The 22,875-nt window shown below is 46.1% G+C and overlaps 8 protein-coding genes across 8 annotated transcripts; 5 read left to right on the forward strand and 3 right to left on the reverse strand.

Moving 5' to 3' along the window:
- The first annotated feature begins 2,670 nt into the window (after positions 1-2,670).
- Positions 2,671-4,738, forward strand: F5Y00DRAFT_4801 (branched-chain amino acid aminotransferase II). Its single transcript, XM_048013714.1, has 3 exons — positions 2,671-3,328; positions 3,424-4,184; positions 4,245-4,738. Exons 1-3 carry the CDS (start codon positions 3,259-3,261, stop codon positions 4,614-4,616), a joined length of 1,203 nt encoding a protein of 400 aa, XP_047870223.1. The 5' UTR covers positions 2,671-3,258; the 3' UTR covers positions 4,617-4,738.
- A 1,067-nt stretch (positions 4,739-5,805) lies between these two features.
- F5Y00DRAFT_222773 (potassium transporter) lies at positions 5,806-9,412 on the forward strand. Its single transcript, XM_048005775.1, has 6 exons — positions 5,806-6,161; positions 6,233-6,280; positions 6,349-6,535; positions 6,603-7,367; positions 7,438-7,610; positions 7,680-9,412. The coding sequence occupies exons 1-6, from the start codon at positions 5,920-5,922 to the stop codon at positions 8,698-8,700; spliced, it is 2,436 nt and encodes an 811-aa protein (XP_047870224.1). The 5' UTR covers positions 5,806-5,919; the 3' UTR covers positions 8,701-9,412.
- Positions 8,710-9,232, forward strand: F5Y00DRAFT_4830 (uncharacterized protein). Its single transcript, XM_048013716.1, has one exon. The coding sequence runs from the start codon at positions 8,850-8,852 to the stop codon at positions 9,156-9,158; it is 309 nt and encodes a 102-aa protein (XP_047870225.1). The 5' UTR covers positions 8,710-8,849; the 3' UTR covers positions 9,159-9,232.
- An 893-nt stretch (positions 9,413-10,305) lies between the features above and the next one.
- On the forward strand, positions 10,306-11,860 carry F5Y00DRAFT_4856 (male sterility protein-domain-containing protein). The gene has a single exon (XM_048013717.1). It carries the CDS (start codon positions 10,431-10,433, stop codon positions 11,241-11,243), a length of 813 nt encoding a protein of 270 aa, XP_047870226.1. The 5' UTR covers positions 10,306-10,430; the 3' UTR covers positions 11,244-11,860.
- A 2,092-nt stretch (positions 11,861-13,952) lies between these two features.
- F5Y00DRAFT_267509 (uncharacterized protein) lies at positions 13,953-15,511 on the forward strand (the record flags this gene model as incomplete). The annotated part of the gene is made up of 3 exons (XM_048012082.1): positions 13,953-14,519; positions 14,589-14,952; positions 15,047-15,511. The coding sequence occupies exons 1-3, from the start codon at positions 14,185-14,187 to the stop codon at positions 15,509-15,511; spliced, it is 1,164 nt and encodes a 387-aa protein (XP_047870227.1). The 5' UTR covers positions 13,953-14,184.
- A 92-nt stretch (positions 15,512-15,603) lies between these two features.
- On the reverse strand, positions 15,604-17,008 carry F5Y00DRAFT_4879 (uncharacterized protein). Its single transcript, XM_048013725.1, has one exon. It carries the CDS (start codon positions 16,901-16,903, stop codon positions 15,794-15,796), a length of 1,110 nt encoding a protein of 369 aa, XP_047870228.1. The 5' UTR covers positions 16,904-17,008; the 3' UTR covers positions 15,604-15,793.
- Positions 17,009-17,547: 539 nt separating this feature from the next.
- On the reverse strand, positions 17,548-20,317 carry F5Y00DRAFT_222780 (MFS general substrate transporter). Its single transcript, XM_048005776.1, has 13 exons — positions 19,906-20,317; positions 19,712-19,848; positions 19,585-19,658; positions 19,519-19,527; positions 19,358-19,455; positions 19,175-19,295; positions 18,760-19,115; positions 18,674-18,702; positions 18,484-18,614; positions 18,287-18,409; positions 18,011-18,233; positions 17,851-17,956; positions 17,548-17,779 (listed from the first exon to the last, which is right to left on the reverse strand). Exons 1-13 carry the CDS (start codon positions 20,171-20,173, stop codon positions 17,709-17,711), a joined length of 1,746 nt encoding a protein of 581 aa, XP_047870229.1. The 5' UTR covers positions 20,174-20,317; the 3' UTR covers positions 17,548-17,708.
- A 468-nt stretch (positions 20,318-20,785) lies between these two features.
- Positions 20,786-22,562, reverse strand: F5Y00DRAFT_250336 (cytochrome P450; the record flags this gene model as incomplete). Its single annotated transcript, XM_048009720.1, has 4 exons — positions 20,786-21,194; positions 21,262-21,343; positions 21,399-22,124; positions 22,181-22,562. 4 exons carry the CDS (start codon positions 22,560-22,562, stop codon positions 20,786-20,788), a joined length of 1,599 nt encoding a protein of 532 aa, XP_047870230.1.
- Between the last annotated feature and the right edge of the window lie 313 nt (positions 22,563-22,875).

Here is a 22,875-nt window from a genome sequence, read left to right on the forward strand (position 1 = left end):
TACGATTTTCTGCTTTTCCCAAGCCGATTCCTTTAGGACTGTATCACAACTCGCTTAGACATGAGGGGGTTATTTTGGTGGTGTACATGGGATCTGGGATGTTTTTTAAGGTGGGATGGATTTTAAAAGGATACAGCTCCGCTGAGGGCTGGTAATACATATGGGGGAGAATTGCGTACATAATACTGGACCGTTTGGGCAGGCTAATGACGATTGATGACTACTGGTGGATTTAGATGGTACCTATTGGGGATAGGGCCATTCACCTTACCCTGTACATATTGTTAGTGGTTGTGACGAGCTATCGTCGCAACCATTTTTAGCATTTGGTAGAACAATGTCAACTCTACGAATCACAACTCATCGGCGTATATTTATTTTGCTATATTCCCAGGCTGCTAGTTCCTACTAGGTAGTAGCATACCCTATCACATAAAATATTCTTCTATCTTCTAACCAAGTTTTATAAAGCCAACATAACTTCCAGAGGTAGGTCGTAATCAATTATTTTCTTATTACCTACTTGATATAAACAGCACATGTGAAAGATAGCGCGATATATGGAATACCTTATTTTATGACTACCTACATTATGGGTAGGTAGGTAGGTAGGTTTCGTGCAACGACTTTTGATAACACCCTAAACTGCAACATAAATAACTTTAACAATGTGGCTCGAAGTGGAAACTCCCATCTATATATTAGTCTAATGATTCGACAACTGCCATGTGCATATAGTGAGTGGCTCGATGTTCATACAGGATCAGCAGATCGACTAGGTGATGCGATGAAAGTAATCTGATAATTACCTAGGTACTGTAGCGAAGTGCGATGGTGAAACACCAAGCATATCCGAAGTATTTGACGACACACATGTATATGAGAATCAGACGATGGTGGTAGTTTTATTAGGTGCCGACCTAGATCTAGAATGATGTGTGCGTAAGGTAAGGTTCACGAAGACGCGACGATGGCATGAGGTGTGGCATGAGGTTCCAACGATATGGGTAGGTAGTGTAGCTATATAGAGTTGAGATGGTTGTCGGCATGCTGAAACTCCGGATGATAATGCGGGATACATCAACGGCAAACGGTAGGATCCCCGACGGGTGCAACCCCCGATAGAATGAGGTACCCAGTGGTACGAAATCGCCGATGCGTTGTTGATCGACGTCGGCCTACATCGGCCTCGCAAACGCACAAGACCTCATGCAAGTTTAGTCGAGTAAACCATAGGAAGTAAATAAGTGGTAGAGACAACTTCTTAAATGATATTGAGTGCTAGTTAGAAATGGCAGCACGATATTCACCGTCATATAGAGCACGTATGTAAGATGTACGTAGTAGACACAAATATGATATAATCCAGTTGGCATTCATAGTTGCAAATCTGGTCCCAAGCGTAAGCATCGTCAACACACTGACACATACATGCTATATAGTATAGGTAAGGTAGGTATGTATTCACCTGGGTAGAAAAGGTGATCTACCTCGTGCCCAACTTTATAAAACCACCGTGCTTAATAGCTTGTTTCCACTGTCGTTCGATTTTGTTGAGAATACATACATCGCGGGGTGGTGTCCACGATGCGTACCCAGAACTAATTCTAACATGGTCGCTTACCAGACGGATTTCTCCGCCTTACCCCAACCATAAAAACCGGAGTTCCGCAAGCGACGAGCGTATATCCTTAAATTGGCCGATCACTGATGCTTATTGAATAATGCGTATATAAAGAATAGGTTGTTTCCCTTTAGGCTAGGCTCTAGAGATACTTTCTTTCAGAATTTCGAACTTCATTTGGTCAAATCTCCATCTAATGATTGTATACGTATAAAAGCTTCCGAACCGAGACAAACGGACGAGATACGAGATACGAGCACAACCACAAAGCATACCTTAGGTGGTTTGGGATAACTAAAGAGATCGGAAATCCCAAGTTTGTGCAACGACAATATGGAATCCGCAAGCCCCCCGAGTCCCCCGCCGACGGTTGAATCGGAGGGCTGGTTCTGGACATGGGTTATAAGCTCATATCCTAACTAAACCGACTCGAGTCTGGTCCCTTGCGAAACACAACGAAACGAAACATGGCTATGTGCTATTAGTGTATTAGGTCAAACCGAGGAAAACCCAAACAAAGAGGTAAACTTGATCTCATGAGTCTCGAAAGTTTGGAAGTCGAACGGCTCACGAAGTTATTAGTGAGGTGATCTGTTTGGATCGTTTGCAGCTGGCTGCGTACACACAACTAGTTGCATCAGCCTTCTCCTCTGTCTCTCTGGGCGCTTGGAGGAGAAGTTACTATTTATTATGGGATAGGCCGAAGTGCCATGTCGGAAAATGTTCTGGAGTTGAGGAGTAAATAACGAAGCTCAACGTGTCGTTGGGTTTCTGTTTCTTACCTAGGATCTTACCTACGATGAAGGGAGAATTATCGGGAATTCACATGAGCCAAGCAGTATCTAGGACGCCATGTTACTGAGAAGCTTGGATATCTGAGTAGCTCTATTGTTCGTTATCGCCTGTTGGTTTTTGTTTGGATGGCGTCAACTTAGGGGGAGGGGGGTAGGGGGTAAATACCTAGGTTTATGGCAATAGGAGAAACTAAGGATGCTGCACAGGGCTTCTTGGAAGATGATAATGAAATGGTTGAAAGCAATCTCGTATACAGGTCCCCTGGTTCTGTGGGCTAGGTGAAGGTCAAAGGATCTGGCTTAAGCATCAAAGAAGTCAATTCTAGTAAAAGAATTCGTAAGAGACAAAGCCACATCCAAGAGGTAATGAATGCAGTTTTACCCGCAATTTTACCCAGTAAACTGAGTTACTCCTGCCTTCATTGAATTGAAAACTTCTCTTTCCTCAACATCGGTTCTGCAATTCGAATGCTCCTGCTGTGAAATATTTCAAACTTGTAAATCGCTCCTGCTAATACATACGACGAAAGGAGGAGGGCGCTGATTAAGCCACTTAGGTACCTGATTATTCAGGGTCCAGGGTCCAGACCCCCCGCAAGTTACAAATAGACAAATAACCCCGCGAGTCCGATCTTCGGAGGTAATCTGACCCTTACGAGAGTCACGAAATTTCGAATGAGCACCAAAAGTTCATGAACCAATGAACTGATCGCATATTCTCAGCTTGGTAACATATTTGAATCGTATCATACCAGGACGGAAATCGAGGATTAGGACGAGATTGGAAGTAATTGAAGTCTTAACAAAGCAGTGTCGACGCCAATTACTTATTACCTGACAATGGCTTCATTCCCACCCCCACCAGTCAACACCATTGACTGGTCCAATGTCGGCTTTCGAGTTCGCGAAGGTTAGTCTATACTCTGCTGCTTATACCGCTGCTTCTGGATAATATGGATGCGCAAGAGGAACATACCTAACTAACCAACTTCTTACTTCTATTAGTGAACGGACACATTGAATCGCATTACTCACAGAAGACTGGAAAATGGTCTCCCCTTCAATTCGTGACCGATCCTTATATCCGTATCCACGGTATGGCGCCCGCCCTAAACTACGGCCAACAAGCCTATGAGGGCCTCAAGGCTTTCCGCACTCCATCGGATGATATTCAGATCTTCCGACCCGATCGTAACGCCGTCCGGATGCAGCACTCTGCCGAATTCATCTCGGTCCCTCCCGTTCCTACGGATCTGTTCGTCGAAGCCGTTAAAGCCGCCGTTTCTCTCAATGCCGAGTACGTCCCGCCCCACGAGACAGGCGCCGCCATGTATATCCGACCGCAGATCTATGGCTCTAGCGCGCAGTTGGGACTGAGCCCACCCGAAGAATACACATTCTGCGTCTATGTTCTACCGACTGGTGTGTATCACGGCACACATCCCGTCAATGCTCTTATCCTAGATGAGTTCGATCGTGCAGCTCCCAACGGAACAGGAAGCGCAAAGGTCGGAGGCAACTATGCACCCGTGTTGAGGTGGAGCGACAAGGCGAGAGCCGAGGGGTATGGCATTACGCTTCACCTTGATAGCGCAACGCATTCGGAAGTCGATGAATTCAGCACAAGTGGTTTCATCGGTGCCGTCGTGAATGGGGAGGATGTGACACTCGTGGTACCTGATTCGAAGAACGTGATCCAGAGTGTGACGGCGGATAGCATCACAGATATTGGTCGCAGCTTTGGATGGAAAGTAGAGAAAAGATCCGTGAGTTCCGTTGGGAGTAGAGAGAAAATATTGAGTGCATCTTTGCTGACTTGGCTCTAGATTAAATACACGGAGTTGCCGAAATTCTCCGAGGTCATGGCCGCGGGTACTGCTGCCGCCCTGGTACCGATACGGTCCATCACCAGACGTTTCGACCCCGCCTCACCGGAATCCATTTCATCTACCACTGGAGAGCACAGTCGTCTGTCAACAGAAGCGGGATCAGAAAAGGTGACATATATCCCCGATGCTGATGAAGATGCGGGTCCGATTTGCCTAAAGCTATTGACCCAGCTCAAGGGTATCCAGTCCGGAAAGGTCAAGGATGAGTTTAATTGGTGTTTCGCCGTCGGCCGTGAAGACGGAATCAAAGTGACTGGTGAGACAAACGGTGCACAGAAGAACGGGGAGACGATCGACCAATTAGATTAATTCAAAAGTCGGAAGTGATGCCGTACCCAAGTGGGAGTATTGTCCGACGACGAAAGGCTCTGAAAAGTTAATCTCGGTTTTCTACTATATCACCGCATATTGACATGGAGAAAGACAAAAAAGGTTCAACCTGGGGAAAAGGCGAAAAATTAGATAGACCAAGTTTCGATGCTTTACTTTAAGACCGCACATGTCGATTTGCTAAATACCTAGAGCTATCTACTTACTATTCACATAATCCGTAATGTGCTGCACAATATATACCTATCTACAGCTGCCTGATTTAGAAGTTGGACGCATATCCGCATACTTTCGGGATAGTTATACTATTTATTATTGTATGAACACCGCAAACCCAGATGTTAAAGAGCGTTGCCGCATCGCATACTATCGGCATGAGATATTTATTTTTCCTCGTTCCTATCGGAGATCTTTGCTGCCCTGTAATGTAACACCGGCAACCACTAAGCTCTCTTCCCACGAACCCTCCAAGTCCGGATTCGATTACTGTTGCTCTTTACCATGAGGCTAGGTCAAGATAAGGATATCATGTTTCCAATTCGCCGGAGCTTTTGTCCTGCTTGTCATACCGTCCCCCACATATCGATTCGTGGGTATGCTTATCAAGTGACGAGTAGAAAATGCGGTGTCAGGTTGGGAAGTTATGGCTAGGTACGTTCATGTCTTGTTCTCAGGTTCAGGATTAACGCTTCTTGTAGACTATTACCTACTTTAACAGCTCCTAGAAATTGTGTATTGATTAGGTACGAACTAGTTGAAGTATACCAGTTGATCCAGATACCTAGGTCTTTCTCTACCTAAGTATCATCGAACATCTCTCAGGCTTATGTAGGTGTTTAATATGGAATGCATCTTGCATTTCGCACCCTTCCGGGGTTGACCTGTCATTTATCTTCCATTGGGTCAGCCTCCGAAATAAGTAAGCAGCGTCCTTTCTATGTATGTTGTTGGCTTCTACGTGCATACATAGAAAGCAAGACCAGGGACCTCCCCACGCTGCTTTTTGTCATCTTATCGTGTATGATGACTATCTAGGTAGTAGGATGATAGGTAGATTAATTCACCTATGCAGGATCTATGACTTTTAGAGGGGCGGTGGACATCGGTCTATGTAGGTCGACCGGATTTGTTTGCCCTCTTATATCTTGCATTAGACCACACCGAAAAATCTAAAGACGTAGTGCTATGTACCTACCTACCTACCCTAAAGAAACTTTACATACTCGAAACTACCTACCTTTGGTGTGTGTTCTCGTATTAGTAGTAATGCCGATTGTTCAACATGGCAGCGCCCAAGATCACAATTGTCGCGGATGACAACTTGTCTGTTAAGCCCACCCCGGATCTCGGCGGCGTTTACCGCACGCGGAGCTTGTCGCAGTCTCGGGGTCCCGGGAGGCGCCGTACCGCTTCTCGCGCGTCTCACGAGAGACGGAGTGAGCATCTCGATGTCGAGGACGAGGATGACTGGCTCCAAGACGATGGTCGGAAGAAACAAGTCTTTAAGGGAACAGCGTTACTCTGGTATTGTAACTAGTTTTATTATCATGAATTTAATTAGTTTTTGGCGTTGATAGCTAATTCCATTGATGAAGGCTGTCATACCAGTCGATCGGTGTAATCTATGGTGATATAGGAACAAGGTAATAGAAATCCCCTATTACTGTGAATTACCTGGATAGGTTACGAGCCACTAAAACATAGAATATAGTCCCCTATATGTGTTCTCGAGTACTTTCACCTCCCAGCCGTCCTACGATGATCTCCTCCAGGTCCTCTCTGTGGTGCTTTGGTCTTTGACTATCATGGTTACACTGAAATATGTGTTAATCGTGCTGCATGCCGACAACCAGGGAGAGGGTGGCACGTTTAGTTGCTACTCACTACTCACCCGATATGTGAGTTGGTTGTTTATATATATACTTTGGGATATTCTAGGTATCGTTATTAATGTAATGCCGCTAGGCTAATATCACGGATCGCGATCCTCGAGAGGCGCGACTCGTGAAGATGGAACGACACGAGACGGACGATATGCGCCCGAGCAATCGGACATTACGCTCGACTATCGAGAAAAATACGTTCCTGCGCGGTTTGCTAAAGACCACTGGCGTCTTGGCCGTTTCCATGGTTATCGCTGACGGTGTCCTTACTCCCGCCCAGTCTGTTCTCGGAGCCATCCAGGGTCTCTCGGTGGTGAGTCCCAACATAAGCAGCTCTACCATCGTCGGAACATCATGCGGCATACTAGTTGTGCTCTTCCTTATCCAACCTCTCGGAACTACCAAGTTAGCGAGCACGTTTGCCCCTATCGTCATTCTGTGGCTCGGATTCAACGCTGGTTTTGGCATTTACAACTTGGTTATGTACGACTACTCGGTGCTAAAGGCCTTCTCGCCCTACTTTGCGATACACTTCTTCATGGAGAAGAAGACGGCTGCTTGGAAAATGCTCGGCGGTATTTTACTGGCCTTCACCGGTGTCGAGGCACTCTTTGCAGACCTCGGTGCATTCAGCATGAGAGCCATCCAGATAAGTTGGCTATCTTGGTGTTACCCTTGTCTCCTCTTAGCATACGTCGGCCAGGCTGCGTATATCAGCGTCCATCCCGATGCGTATACGAACCCCTTTTATAACGCCGTGCCCCCGGGAATGCTTTATCCTAGCTTGATTGTTGCCGTCCTGGCAGCAATTGTTGCTTCGCAAGCCATGATCACAGCTGTGTTTCAGGTAAATAAGTTTTTATCTATACCTACCTATGTATTAACAACACTATGCTAAATGTTAGCTACTCTACCAGCTCATTAGCCAGTTAATGAAGTTATCGTATTGCCCGCAAGTAAAAGTAGTCCACACATCGAAAACGTTCCATGGGCAACTGTACGTGCCCTTCGTTAATTGGATCTTGATGTGCGGAGCTATTCTTGTTACTTGCGTTTATTCCAACACAACCCGCCTTGGAAACGCATATGGGTGAGTTCCCATGATTTCTATTCTTCTGGAACATGTCCCCCTTTCTGGTAAAATCTAACGTGTTACTAGCGTTTGTGTCATGTTTGTTACCTTCTTCGATACATCGATGGTGACCCTTGCCTGTTTAATCGTGTGGGGATTGTCCCCCTATCTTGTCTTCATACCGTGGCTTTTCTTCGCTACAGTCGACGGCCTATACCTCTCCTCAGCTTTAACCAAAGTTCCTGATGGAGCCTGGTTCACGATTACCATTTCGGGAATTCTTACGTGCATTTTTCTACTCTGGCGCTTCGGCAAGGAAAATCAATGGCGGGCTGAGGCAGAAGACCGGTTCCGTCCCGCGCAACTCCTGCACCGGACGGACTCTACTCCTAATAGCGACCTTGTCCTCGGACCCCGTTGGGGTAGTGGTGCTGTGAGTCGGATTAGAGGGTTCGGTATATTCTTCGACAAGACGGGTGTGCTAACGCCAACCGTGTTCACCCAATTTGTTAGCAAGTTTGGGACTGTGCCAGATGCTATGATCTTCTTCCATCTGCATCCTGCGGAAACACCGACTGTTCCATCCAATGAGCGTTATTCTATCTCGCGTATAGCTGCTATTCCAGGTTGTTACAGACTGGTGGTCCGCAGTGGCTTCATGGACGAAGTGATCACGCCTGACCTCGCAGCGCTGATTTACGAGCAAGTACGAAACTTCGTTATCGATCAAGCCAATGATGATAACACAAGTCCGCCATCAATAGAGACCGAAGTTATAGGGGGGCAGGTACCGGGTGAAACTCACGGGGTATCTTCTGGAAGAGATGTTCAAGCGAATGGTCCGAGCGAGAGGGACAGGGCTGTACTTGCGCTCGGAGACGATGCGATAAAGGATGAACTCGGTAGGCTTGACCGGGCTTTCGCCAGCAAGGTCATGTATGTCATCGGCAAGGAACAAATGCGCATAAAAGATCATCCTGCGTCATTCTTTCGGCGCATAATCCTGACAACGTTTCTCTGGATCAGGGATAACACACGCGCCAAGATCGCGAATCTGAGGCTCGCTATGGACAGAGTTGTCGAAGTCGGGTTTGTTAAAGAGATATAACGCGAAACATGGCGAATACTATTTGGTAATATCTGATGTGTAAGTCAGGATGGAACCAAATGAATACCTCCTAATATTTGGGTAGTTCCCTGGGATAGAGAGGAGAGCAGTTTGATATTATTGCAAAGCTATATTTCCGCTTCGACTTTATGACAAGCGAAGAAGATATAAGCGATCGAGGATTTAAGAGGAACATTTATGCCATTGAATGTAATCCTCGTGCTCATACCGCAGTAGTCTTGTTCGGGCAACATGGTCCAGAGGCCTATGCGACGGTCCAAGCTTACCTTACCCTTGTTCAAAGGAATAGAAGAACGAGTACTATAGATTCAATGACCGATAAAAAGCTTCTAGCTGGCACTGAAGGATCGATAATCTTTCCGCCCACAAACGCGCAACTACGATATTGGATAGGACATGATCTGGTAACCCTTTTTCTTCACCCACTATTTCGGTAGAGTATCGGATTGGACAACTATAGACACGTTATAACGAATGTCCTTGAATTTATTTCTCATGTGCTATTATGGAAAGAAGAAACTTTTGAAGTTTGGGATCCGCTACCAGCGTTATTCCTTTACCGGGTGTATTGGCTGATGACAATTCTATGAATCTATCGCCTTGGTGGCAGGGGAACAATACATGCTAAACTGAAGGTTGGATAGTGCTAGGGCCACTGAATCTAGGTGGCTTGCCACTAAATTTACAGCGATATACACCGCTATTGTGTTAGGTAGATTAGACAGTGTAAATACCTTACTCGCACATACATAGCTTTGGTAAGACAAGGGGTGCAAAGACTTTAGGGGCGTTTTCTAACCAACACCCTCTATTTTCCCGAGCTTTTCTTAAGCTTACTCTCGATGGTGGAGTTCATGACAAGAATGTGTTCGGTAGAAAGGAATCCGATGTAGCTTTTCTACGACATACATCGGGCACATCATCGGGTGTTCCAAAGCTGATAGTTCAGAGTCAATGGGGGCCCCTGATAGAGAAGACAAATCGTGATGACGGTTCCTACGCCACTGCGGACTTATTCGAACCACACCCTTACATACCCAACGCATGGCGATATCATAGTCTGCTAAAATCAATGTTGATTCCCATTGAATCAGAAAAGGGGGAAGAACCACTCTCAAAAAGCAGCAAGGGGACTACACTAAGGCGCCAAGCTGAGAGTCGTTACTCCGATGTCATCGCCGACGCGTATTCAACCGATAAGAGCAGGACAACGAAGATACAGAGTATTTCAGATGTGGATATTCTCCGCACCTTACTTGACCTGTTTACTCAGGTCGTAGGCCGTGAAATACGACCGCATCGGGATATCTTTCAGCAGGGAGTCTAGAAAGATTACGGGACCACGTCTGTTTATATAAATCGGCCCTGTGGGCCCTAGGGGCCTCGTTCCTTCCCTTGATGCTATCTATCACCGTGACTCACGATGATAACGTGGGCCACCTGCCAACAAAAGGATAAAAAGTGCAAAAAGTCGGCTGGAGCCCGTTATCCGCCGGTTCGAACAGGCCCCCTCCGCGAAAAACCTGAAAATGGCAAGTCCCCAAAGGGGTAGGAAGCCCGGTGCTTCCAACTAGACCACCCCGTTTTTACTCCCAGGACTCCGAGGCGCCTAGGGGCACCATCCCGATTGATTGCTGCACTGCAATCTACATATTTATGTTACCCAACGGCATTTCATAACCTAAATTTGTCCTCTAGTCGATTCAATCATGTGCATTCAAATTAAGAAGCTTATCCAATCCAGTATCCTATCCGACACATCCATCAAGCTGCCCGAGAGTCTCATTTACGATAGCGGGAATGTTCAGGCTTTGGCAGAGGAGCTGATTCGGATACGCAATGGTGGCAAGTTTCGCGATTCTTGTAGGGACGTTGATGAATGGAAGTTGATGCGAGAGCTTATAGAGAGACACGACCATTTCGAGACTCATAACGTCGACTTAATCCGAGAAAATAGAGAGGTCGTGGTACTTACCGGCGCTACTGGCATGCTTGGGTCGCATATACTATCTGAATTATGTCATAATAATAGGTTCGGCAAGATGCACTGCTTGCTCAGGGGCGAAAGCGAGCCCATATGTCGGGAGCTCTTGACGAGGGCACTACGGAAACGTAAGCTATCAGGTCTATATGAGCCGGGCAACGCGGAAGCCTTGGAAGAAAAAACTGTCTGTCTTCTTTGCCAATTGTCTGAATTACATCTTGGCCTATCTGATGATGAGTGGATAAGCATTGTAGCTGAATCGACTATCTACATCCATACGGCGTGGTCGGTCAATTTTAGTCTTCCACTCAACTCAGTAGAGTTTGAGAATCACATAAGAGGGGCTCACGATGTTATAACTGCAGCATTATCGAGCAAGGCAAGATTCTTCTTTATCAGCTCAACGGCAGCAGTAAGTGCCAATCCATCCGCAACTATCACAGAGGAGGTTTCATTGGATCCATCACACGCGTCACCACTCGGTTATTCTAGGTCGAAATGGGTCGCCGAACGAGTGTCTGCCGGATTTACCGAATGAAATTGTTGACTGGCTACCTGTGGACCAAGCGGCCAGAATAGTATCAGATATTGTACTAACTATCGGATTACACCGCCAAGTTATCCACTCAATCGAAGACACCCGTATATCACGTTTTGAATTTTCATAAATCGCCCTCGTGGAATCAGCTGCTCCACTGGATCTCACGGGCACCGGGGCATTCCTCGTTTGAAATACTGCAGGCAGAACAGTGGTTAGAGCGGCTGGACATAAAATCCGGCGGGATACGAGAAGATCACCCAGCCCAGGCCCTCGTTGGGCTGTGGAAGCGGAGATACTCTTCCGTGGTTGATATATCTAGAACTCTAAAGCCCTCAAAATTCGATGTCACCTCGAGTTTGCGGTTATCCCAGACTATGAGGGACATGAAGCCACTCAACTATGAGAGGGTGATAAAGATGTGGGACTGGATTGAGACAAACATGGGGAGCTAGCTACTCCGAAGGATAGTGTGCTTGACACCTAACCATAATAGTTCTTCTCACTTTATATAATATCAAGTGACTACCGACCTAGGTATTCTTACTACGAACTCGGCTCGCCTATCACGGAGGAATGGTCTACCTGGATAGCTAAGAGTATATAGAAAGGACGTCAAATACGTTAAGCTCCACAGCTTCCTTCCTCTAGTGTTAATGAACTTGCTCTATAGCAAACTAACCTCTCCACGTGTAAGATATCTGTACAGCAAGACGGCTGTCTCTTATTGGCAGCAACTTAATCCGGCAAATTACGCGCGGTCCTACCCTCGAAATCAGAAATCATATCAACATCGGGGATGGTCGTATTCTCGATAGGATGCATCGTGCAGGGGCGAATATTTCCGCAACTCATCAAGTGACTATAGGTAGTGAAGCTCCAGGCGTTTCATCTCGCATACCAATACCCTGCCGGTATATCTTCATTCGTTAGATGTATAGAGATAGATATCAATATGCAAGGGAACGTTAAGCGTGACAGGTCAGTCACTAGGTTAGGCTGAAGGGACGTATATATAGTTTGGGAACCAATCAAGTTCCCGAGAATTATCGAACATGTCTTTACTATTACACATGTTAGTATCCCCACTTGGAACGGTGTGTTGTTGTCTAAACTGTATAGAGTTCCCTGTGATAATCGTAGAGATTCGGCTAGGATGGTTCAGTGAGTAAAATAGGTTTAGTTAAATAAAGATATAGAAGTTTATAGATTTTGGACGCGTCGTTATCTGGTAGCATCCCTACCTACCTCCTATGTTTATCTGTCTAGATACTTTACTACTTACGGATGCCCAGACGAAATACTAAATAAGCGTTACCAGTACCTAGACTTGGAGGCAAAAGTCATAGCATGGTATTGGGACGCCGGTTTATAGACTACATTAGCTAGGATTAGTCAGATGCCCACGAGAGAATATTCCTACCCAAACGAGAAGTTGTTGTATTGTTACGAACAGTAGTCCTTGGAGTTCTTTTATGCAACGAATTCGGTACATGTTCCGCCACTGACGCGAAATGACCTATAAGAATTCGTGGAAATTCCTCCGCATTTCAAAGACTCGACCAATCACAATAGCGGTACGAAATTGCGCGACGTAAAAGAAAACGACGAGGCATCACTGCAGACCATCACATTTTCCTGATAGATCAGCGGAGAAAGGGAGATTCATCTGGGGATCATCAACCAGCTTCCAGACAGATCCGCACGATAAGCAAGGTCCAGCCGCAGGTATCAAGACACCGCACTGCTCTGGGCGCATTCCTTTATCTCCGTTATCGGGTGTCGTACTGTGTTCCAAATTATACCAACGGAGATAACGTCGCATAGAGACATGGAGACATGATGGCTAGGTGGGCTACACAAACAATACTGGGGTTAAGGCCGGGGAACGCAGGAGGCTTGATTGCCGGTTTCTGATCGGGTTAGTGTTTATGACATGTCTATTAATAAGATTCGAGTCTGGCTGCTGGCTGGTTATTTGTGAAACCCACCATAGGTATGGGGATGGTCCTGTCGTGAAACATAAGGTAGGTTTGGCAGGTATACCGTATTTATAGAAATATATACATGGTCTTAAATGACTATTGATAGTCAACCGAGAATATATCATATCTACCTATATATACGAAACAGTATAGTTAGACGATATGTATGAAGAGATATTACCCTTCAGTAGGTAAACCCCGTAACTTACCCAGGCCCTACTTTTAAAACCCGAAATTGTGAAAGCTCATGCGAAACGACTTTCGGGATTCGGTTTCTTTATTTTATTCCTGACATGTATCGGGTTGCACATCGCGGCTCTTCCTTTCTCAGGTGGCATCGCATTCTGGTTTGGATGCCGCTTTAGTTACGTCCGGTAACGCTAGGATTGCCCCTCCACACCTTTCAGGTTGATAATTCGGAATTCCTTCACCAGACCCAACCACGTAGGCAGGCAAATATTTCCTATCGAGATAGAGTCCAGAACTAACTTGCTGATTGGAGAAATACATAACACAAGGAGGGGGAATAGCACCTCCCCGTCGCCGGTTCCACTGGGTGCTGCTTTATCTCGGGGACGTTAACGTGCCGGGCGACAGGCAAACTCATGCCTTGCCTATCTATCATCGCAATACCCAATCTTCAACTAGATTCGTCATAGATGATTCCTGCGACGCAGTTCCCGGGGTCCCGTAGCTTTGTTATCGGCGAGATGGAGTGAACTATTGATTAGAGCAAAGGCCTTGGAGATAAGGACGGGACGGACGGGACGGACCCTGGGCAGGCATCACGATGATAAATGACGGCTATGAAGACATCTGCCAGATCTCATTGTTGAGCAAGCAATATTTGTCTTCGACTTGGGACCTACATATATCTCGCCTGCAGTAGAAGGCTTTGTACCGATCCAATTCAATCATCTGCTAGGCACCTAGGTACCTATTCATATATATCCAACATGGCAACTGCAGCAGTAATGCCAGCCTCAGCTGATGCTAAACGAAGCTGGATCCCGATAATCAAGACTCCTGATCTGTCACAACTTGGAAATGATGATTTCAACCCTGCACGACACCTCTCATTTAAGGAGCCCCCGAAGGTATATACCATGAAAGAGCTGGGCTTCGATGAGGACGCAGGAGTATCTCCGGTTGCTGTATCAGAACCCTTCCCTCTATTCACAGAAGAAGCTGTGATGAGGATGAGGAAAGAGGTCTTGAGCCATGAGGTCCTCAGTAACTGCCAATACTCTAGCAACTTAGCACAGTGTCAACTTAGGGGTTTCGCGAATAAGTAAGTCTAGCATGCTTAATCCAGACCAACTGAAGCACACGTGTTTGACTAACTCAATCATTCAATCAGGTATGCACCTTTCGTATACGATGTGTGGAAGAGCCCAAAAACGCTAGAAATCATCTCCAAAGTCGCAGGTATCGACCTGGTGACGGAGATGGACCTTGAAATCGGTCATATCAATATTTCGGTTAAGACCGAGGAGGAGAAGCAGGAGGAACTCCGGGCGTTCAGCGATCGTGCCCAGTACGAAGATGACGAGGGTATCGCGGGCTGTCCCTGGGAGGACGATAAACCCATAGTAGATTGGCACACTGATAGCTACCCCTTTGTATGCGTGACTATGCTCAGCGACTGCACGACAATGATTGGTGGCGAGACGGCGCTTCGTACTGGCACAGGAGATATTATGAAAGTACGAGGTCCACAGATGGTAAGATCTTCTCAACCCAAACCCCTTATCTCTGTCCCTCATACGGTTTCTATAAACCTCTTTGGATGCGGCCGCTAACTTTTGATTGATATAGGGATGCGCAGTAGTACTCCAGGGTCGGTATATCGAACACCAAGCGCTACGAGCACTCGGCACGGCGGAGCGTATAAGCATGGTGACTTCGTTCCGGCCGCGATGCCCAACAGTACGCGACGACACGGTTTTGACAACAGTGAGACCTATTTCCAACCTTCTGGAGCTGTACAACCAGTTCAGCGAGTACCGTCTTGAGATACTAGAGGAGCGCATCCGCCAGCAGTTGAAAGAGTTACGTGAGGCTAATAGCGCCGGTCGCAAGGTAGCCACACGCAAGCTTAAGGCATTTTTTGAGGAGCAAGAAAAGTTCCTTGCACATATGAATCGCGAAATGGTCGACGAAGAAAATGTCATCATCGGAAACATCGATGATAGTCATCTGCTTAAAAAGAAGGCCGAGGCCATGTCCGCGACAACTAAGAAAGCCGAGTTTAAGTCCAAGAAACGCCCGCGGCGTTCCTAAAGACGTGGTTACGATTTCGAAAAATGGTGGAAATTGTAAATTGGTTTCCCGACTCGTTCAATTGTGTTGTATCCACGAATCTATTACCTAGTGAGGGAAGAGGCGATGGTGTATTGTTAGTTGAATAAGCCTAGCGGCTTAGTCGATCATTCGAGTTAAATATTGCAGCGTTCTGATAGCCAATTTGAATTTGAATTTGTTGTTCACATAAGATTGACATCCGTATCCTAGTAAAATTATTGCTCTATTTGCATTTTACATAGGTGGGGGTATCGTAGTATCTCAGGCCCCTATTTGATATGGGGGAGGTTGATCCATAGTAAATGCAGGCTCGCCAATATTATTATTATCGACACGTTCAAAAATGGCTTGCCTTGCATTTTGCAGTTCTTCTCTAGCCCTTTTCAGTGACTCGGCGCGCATATGCAACTCTTGCTCGGCTTCTTGTTTTCTTGATTTGGCCAGGGCTAGTTGGTTGCGTAGGCTATCGTGGGCTCGATGAAGACTTGCACGGGAATCCTTGATCTTTTCGTGGAAAGCCATGTCGCTAAATACGTTGTCGAAGAATACATCACCTAATAGATCACTGTGTGCAATTTCGACGGCTGGTAGACCTTGCACATTTTGCGACGCGTGCTGTGCTTGTCGCACGAGTGATAGCATCTGACCGACTTGACTTTCAGCTTTATCCAATGCGTTACGCTCCATCATATCGGTCAGCGTCCCGCCACCAAACATATCCATTCGGCTATGGTCAAGGGCTTCTTCGGTGTAATTGAGCGCCCTGACGATCCGCTCTTGGGCTTCTGTTAAGAGATGCACAACATGATGCTCCGCCTCTACCACCATGCGAATGTTTTGGTAGGATTGTAAAGTATTCCGGGCATTCTCTTCTAAGCGATCTTCATCTGGAAATGCTGGTGTTGGTCCCTGGAAAATACTGTCATAAAGATTGTCAAGTTGCTGCTGGGCTTCTATATGGCGACTCGTTTCGGCCTCTAAATCACTCTGGACCTCTAAGGCCTTGGACCGCATCTGTCTGAGATGCTCTTCCATCTCTTTAGCCTGTTGTCCTTGCTGTAAAACAGCGAAATATTCTTTCTCTTCTTTCTCAGCCTTGGCTTCGAATTTCTCGGTCTTGCCGCTCACGCGGTATGCAAAACGTTTCATAACGGAGTCGCGATATCTCTTATGCTCCTTAAACTCTTTAGCTCGCTGTTTATCAAGTACGGCGATGCGCTTCCGGACAGCAGAGAGTTCATTGTTGAGGTCATCAACATAGCGTTTCTGCTGTTCTAGAGCTGGCTGTGCGTGATCTGTCTCGGTGAGAATAGCTAGGAGTTCGATGTTGCGAGGGATTGATTCCCTGATCTTGCTTGTAATGGAAGTCATGGTGGCAGATGTTTTGTACTGTATTATACCTAAGAACCTATGATAGATTCGTAGCTTAAAAAGGTTGATCGGGATCGTTTTCTCTGGGTCTCCTACAGCTTATATGTGTACAGGTAGAGTACCGTAATTGAGGCACTGCCACATTAAGGCAACTTTCCATCGTCTCAACCAACCAGTTTAGACCTTGTGATGTTCACTAAACTTAGAAAGATATGGGATGCGCAGGTGGTCTTGGTAGTACGAGATAGGTCTTTGCTACTGCTATGACCGTGGCTGTGTAGGTGGCATGGCAGCTATAAGTGGGGGGTTTAAAAAGAATTTAGTTTAAAAAGAATTTAGTGTAAAAAGGCCTCCCGAGAACGGCATCAAAATAAGTGCCTAACAAAGGGAATACTTTCATAAAAGGTTCTTTCGGAATATATTGAGCAAAATAATTACAAAAAATCATACTAATATGAACTAGGCTCTGAATTTTATTTTAATAGAAGTCATAAAGATATTCTCGAGTATTTCGCTGAGTTATGTGGATAAAAGAGTGAGACTGGTGGTATGTTAGTACTTACAAAATCGGCACTTATTTTGACGCTGTTCTGCTCCCCACACCGACGTCATACTAGGATCTTATCGAACAAACCGCTATACCACTAAAAGGTTATTTATCAATAGATTCTATTCTATTAGTAATATCTGACAGATCTCCTTTTATTGCCTTTAGCACTTTAGAGCTTCACCTTCACCTTCACTCCATAACACAGCCCTGTACTTTGTACACAATATCTAACCGTACCTCTTTGAGTACCTCATATTAATGTAGTTTTCTATTCCTCATAAATAACGCACAGATTATGGCAAGTATAGCACAGAACAAAGAAACTCCTAATTCACATTAGTTAGTAGTTGAAGTAAGAATTCATCTCGGTTAGAGGTAGTTTCTGGTAGTTTCTCACCATGGCTAAACTCAAGTCCGCGAACGTAAGCCTGCGAAACTGCCTTGGCTATTCGCGGTGGCGCCTCATCCAGATAATCGATCCGCGCAGTAGCTTGCTTGATAATCTTACCCAACTTGTTAGTACTCCTTATTCAACGGGGTATCGCAGTATCAATCACCTGTTCAGCCTCCGTTCTTTCTATACCAAGTTTGCGCAGCCTTGACGCCAAATCTACAGGCATCGTTACCTGCATTACCGCGTTGCAGGCCGCCATGCCTAGGATTGACCCGATGGGTAATGAAAGATATAAGCCTGATGCTGCCACGGCCTTGTCTACGGGGTTTATCGCCGCTTGGAGAGCAACAAAAACCGCATTTGCTGAGATACCAGTACCAAAACCACTATGAACCCGTCAGTAAGCAGACCCTCCTATACATAGCGCAATCCTACTTACCCAGGAAAAATATATAACGATTCTACCCAGTTTGTTCTACCATTCCACCTAAGTATCAAAAGTCCATAGCAAATGAACGAGATAATTCCTGCGAATATCAGTGGCGCTTTGAAGTACCCGGTCCTACGATATCGTCGGCCGTTAGTTATTATTAAGGGGATAATGGCGGGGGTAGATGTCCTGGTAAGACTACTAACCTCCTTATCCATGCGCCAGTCAGGAGACCTCCAATGGTATTGCCAATGACGGCTGGCATAAGGTGGGCTCCAGCAACTGTGCTTGAAGACCTTTCTGTAACCTGAAAATAAAGAGGAACAGCGACCATCATCTATTCGTGTAAGTCATCTTAACTTCATAGGGGCCTCGACTTGGATTCGGGTGACATACCCCAACTTGCGCGGCAGTTTGCAAAACCACTATAATAACGTAAGTCAGTGTCAAAAAAAGAGGGGGGACTTTTGATGTTTACATACTGATAAGGTAGCTGAAAACCACGTCTCGATTCTTCAACAATCTCAACGGGAAAATAGGTTCCTTCGCCCATCGCATTTCCGCGATGGTAAATAGCACTAGCAGGAAAATTCCAAGTGTAAATAGCGATAGAACGACTGGGCTCCCCCATGGTACCTTTTGCCCGGCAATTCTCAGGGGTAAGAGGATAGCTAAGAGGCCGCCACCCAAAAGGCCAGCACCTAGAAAGTCTATCCTAGCGAGTCGACTCTTTGTGGTTTCAGCATTCATTTTGTTCTGTTCGATTGTTAAGTTAGGAAGTATCATCCAGCAAAGGGCCATGGCTAATAAGAATATCGGCGCTTGTCCTAAGAATGACCTTAACATCATTGTAAGCCTTAATTCACCTGCTCACACGGGGCTATTTCATAAACTCACCATCTCCATCCAATCGTATCAGCGAGAAAGCCTCCCGTAGGGCCACCCAAACTTCGACCAACAGTAGCCACTACATTGAGGTAACTCTGCCATGAAGCCACATCTCTTAGAGGGGCCAAGTCTATATCATGGTAAGCTTCGACATAATAGTCATCTCTAGTCGTGCAAGGTTTCAACACGTACCAGTGATAATTACTGCGGCCAATGACATTATGCCAGCCCCTCCGGAGCCAGAAATCACACGGCCGACTATTACTTGCCACATCGACTGGCCAATACCGCTATATGCACATATAGTGAGCCTATATCCACTGATGTATAGGTATGAATGCTAGAAACCTTACATTAAAGCACTAGAGACAGTTAGTTGAGTCCCCCCCCTTTACAAGAAATCTTAGGAGTTAACTTACGATCCAATAGCAAAAAGAGCATATGAAGTCAACAGGACAGGTTTGCGGCCATATATATCGCTTAACTTTCCATACTAAGATTCCGCAGTCAGGTTCCCAGCTCTCATTGTGGTAGTTACGAGCTTACAAGCGACTGAGTTGCGGCGCCCGCTAGTAAGAAGCTAATGAACAACCATGTAGAGTTCTCAAGATCGTTGAACTCAGAGGCAATGACGGGGTGCGTTGCTATCACCAGTGAGGCATCTGCACTTGCCGTAAATACCCCTGCGAGGAAGATGTTAACAAATTGATAAGACTTTCAATTATATGTCCTTAGCTCACCGACTAGTAGAGCAAGTACAACTCTAGAAATAAATCTATTGCTGTAAGTCCTCCGGGAAGATTCGCTGGTAGTTATCTCCTGGTCACATTGTTCTTCATCAGGTCGAGCCGAAGTACCATATACCGACGGAGGCGAAGAATTTTCTATAGGGCTGCTGCTGTAGGAACCATTGAAATCCTCATCATGAGACTCGTTACTAGATGAATCGGTTGTTAATAGTCTCGTCCTTTCATTAATTAAGGGGCTGGATTTATTGTCGCTCGCCATTGTGTCTCTTCCAACTCAAAAAATCCGATCTGAGATAACCGCGCGACAGCCGATGGAGATAAAAGTTCGTCGAGCGAGACCGACTGAAGAAAAGAAATCTTGAAAACGTACCTAGATACAGGCGACTAGGCACGTCGCAATCTCCCGCTCCGGATCTCATCTACCATAGGGCCGGACGGGCGTCACCAAGTTGGCGGAAGAGCCCGAGTTAGGCTAAAGCTGGAAGCACGTCATGCCCCTTGCATAGCACACCATCAACGTATACCTCCCTAGGAGGTAGGTATGAGGTAGGTATGTATAATAATCCATATGCCAGAGAGTGGATATGAAATATTCCATTATATTTCATTCGCCAAAAAGGTATAATACGTCCAAATCCAACCCAATCCAATCAGAGCATATATGTTAACCAGCGTGATATGCGTGATTGGTCCTTCTCAATGCCCAAGTTTAGTAACATTTACCGCAATAGAAATAAGAAGCAGTTTTTCAGAGCAAAGACAATGGTATAATTTAGAGTTCTACCTGGATCCCAGATTATATCTTCCCATCATATATACCCGTTATGTTCTTATTAAAATCTAATGTATCTAGCATTAGGTAGGTACTTATTTACGTTCTTAGTTGGTCTCTAACTTCGGCATACCCCGCTAGGATCTGCGCTGTTCTCTCGGTACTTCGAGGTTGGAAATCGCAGGGGAATGGTAGCGGCTCCAAGATGACGTGGGCGTTGGTGGCCTCGCTGTCAAACTCGATGTCCTTGCCTGTCGTAGGAGACTTCTTCCTGCTCAGATTAAAGGCCCAGAGGACACCGGCCCCCGAGACGAACATCTCATCATCTGCGATGTGTTGGCCAAGACATGTCCTACGGCCAAATCCGAAGGTGTGCATCCCCTTCCCTTCTCGAAGGTTTGGGTATCGTGAGAGTGGCTCTTGGTAGGTCGGCCATTCTTTCTCCAAGTAACGCTCGGGGTGAAAGTTTTCAGGATCTGGGTATTGCTCGGGGACACGGTTCATGCTCCTTGAAGAACGAAGTCAGATCAACCAAATAGCTCGTTTATTCATCGGAGTCTTGCAAAAATACTCACCACTCGCATGCCATAACTATCGTGCCTTTCGTGATCTTCTCGCCCCTGAACACATCGTCCTGCTCCGCTTGATGGGGTACTCCTGTAAGAATGTGAGTAAACCTATGTATTTTCGACAGTAAGAGTCGGGAGCTTACCGAGAGGAACGCCAGATCTCCATCGGAGTGTCTCTTTCAGACATGCTCTAACTATAGGCAACTCGGCCATGTCCCCTGTGGTTGGCATGCGATCGCCGCAAACCCTGTCTATTTCCTCCTGAGCTTTCTTCTGCCATTCAGGGTGCAGCAGCATCGCCATTAGGAAGAACAGCATTGGCCCGCTGATCGTCACGACACCTACGAGGTTTTGGAATCCGAGCATACAGCTTGCGAATTCCTCTTCCTGGGGAGTCTGCTCTAGATCGATGTTACCCTGCTCCTGAAGACCCGTGAAGTACCGGCTTGCCCACGTGTCTTTGGGTAGTTCGCCATGGAGATATCTTCTCTTTGCTGTATGGAAAGAGTTAAGCCACCAGGCTCGCTGCTCGTCTTCACGTGCTCTTTCGGACTTCTTCCATGGGTTTAATGCCCAGGGTATTGCCCACAGGGGTGTTACCGTGTTGACGATGGGACCTGACACAGACATCTGTGTCAGGGTACGATCAGCACTATCACCATTTTCCTTACCCTGTGAGGCATCGTCCCAAGCCAGGCGGCTCATTATGCGCCCACAGTGCTCCCGCGAATTAGCATGGAACTTTGCTGGATCGAGGAGGAGCATTGCCAGGTATCTTTTAACCTCAGTCTCGATGACTCCAAAGAAATGGGATCGATGGAAATCTGCCATTGCGGCGTGGACCCATTTCCGTTGACGAGTCCAAGTTTCTTTAGATTGACAAGTTAGCACCTGATGGTATGGCCAACGATAGAGAGTACTATACCATGTCGGTCCATTAATGCAACATAGCCAGGCCCAGTCTTGTGGTCAAAGAGAGCCCGAATCTGAGGGCGCCCAGAATAAATGTGGCCTCGTTTAACAAGAAGCTCTTCTGCGATCTTCTGGTCCGATATTATAATGAATTGCTGGCCCAGCATACTTGTCCTGTATATCGGACCGTAGATATCAGCCCATTCCTTGAACTTCTTCCACATGCAAAACCTATCAAGATCGTGGACCCTCCCAACAATAGGGAATTGCTGAGGCCCAGGAATAGTTTTGCTTGATCCATTATCCCGTTTTATCCAAGAGAGTATTTGGCGCAGGACGGAGAATAGGAAACTTGGGACTGCCAAATAGAGAATAACCAATCGAATGCCCTCCATCTTGAAGGCTCTTCTAAGAAGAATAGTACATATGAGACAAGAAGATGATATTCCCGAGACAAGAAGAAGAATTAAATAAAATATCGACTACCTACTTATATTCAATATAGAGAGCTCCTAGTCTTGATGCGGTCTATGATTGGTTTCCCGGTTCAGTCCGACATTCTTCTAATACTGGACGGAGTCCCCGCACCAAAGGCAGGCAAAGCAATACCTCACGAGAACTTTGTCACCGAAATTTGATACGTTCCATCGGATCACACTGCAACCCTAGTCCCCTTAATTCCGCATAACTACTACTCTATTCCATAGC

Source organism: Daldinia vernicosa (genome assembly GCF_022497035.1).
Source record: "Daldinia vernicosa strain CBS 139.73 unplaced genomic scaffold F5Y00scaffold_1, whole genome shotgun sequence".
Taxonomy (NCBI): Eukaryota; Fungi; Ascomycota; class Sordariomycetes; order Xylariales; family Hypoxylaceae; genus Daldinia; species Daldinia vernicosa.

What these genes read in the sequence shown, in the direction of transcription:
- F5Y00DRAFT_4801 (XM_048013714.1), top strand. Translation starts at nt 3,259, where the DNA reads ATGGCTTCATTCCCACCCCCACCAGTCAACACCATTGACTGGTCCAAT. An exon ending in CGGCTTTCGAGTTCGCGAAG is followed by an intron (nt 3,329 to 3,423) that starts GTTAGTCTATAC and finishes TACTTCTATTAG; the next exon opens with TGAACGGACACATTGAATCG. An exon ending in GGAAAGTAGAGAAAAGATCC is followed by an intron (nt 4,185 to 4,244) that starts GTGAGTTCCGTT and finishes ACTTGGCTCTAG; the next exon opens with ATTAAATACACGGAGTTGCC.
- F5Y00DRAFT_222773 (XM_048005775.1), top strand. Translation starts at nt 5,920, where the DNA reads ATGGCAGCGCCCAAGATCACAATTGTCGCGGATGACAACTTGTCTGTT. An exon ending in TATGGTGATATAGGAACAAG is followed by an intron (nt 6,281 to 6,348) that starts GTAATAGAAATC and finishes CATAGAATATAG; the next exon opens with TCCCCTATATGTGTTCTCGA. An exon ending in TGATCACAGCTGTGTTTCAG is followed by an intron (nt 7,368 to 7,437) that starts GTAAATAAGTTT and finishes CTACTCTACCAG; the next exon opens with CTCATTAGCCAGTTAATGAA.
- F5Y00DRAFT_4830 (XM_048013716.1), top strand. Translation starts at nt 8,850, where the DNA reads ATGACAAGCGAAGAAGATATAAGCGATCGAGGATTTAAGAGGAACATT.
- F5Y00DRAFT_4856 (XM_048013717.1), top strand. Translation starts at nt 10,431, where the DNA reads ATGTGCATTCAAATTAAGAAGCTTATCCAATCCAGTATCCTATCCGAC.
- F5Y00DRAFT_4879 (XM_048013725.1), bottom strand. Translation starts at nt 16,903, where the DNA reads ATGACTTCCATTACAAGCAAGATCAGGGAATCAATCCCTCGCAACATC.
- F5Y00DRAFT_222780 (XM_048005776.1), bottom strand. Translation starts at nt 20,173, where the DNA reads ATGGCGAGCGACAATAAATCCAGCCCCTTAATTAATGAAAGGACGAGA. An exon ending in GCGCCGCAACTCAGTCGCTT is followed by an intron (nt 19,659 to 19,711) that starts GTAAGCTCGTAA and finishes GCGGAATCTTAG; the next exon opens with TATGGAAAGTTAAGCGATAT. An exon ending in AAAGAACGGAGGCTGAACAG is followed by an intron (nt 17,957 to 18,010) that starts GTGATTGATACT and finishes AAGTTGGGTAAG; the next exon opens with ATTATCAAGCAAGCTACTGC.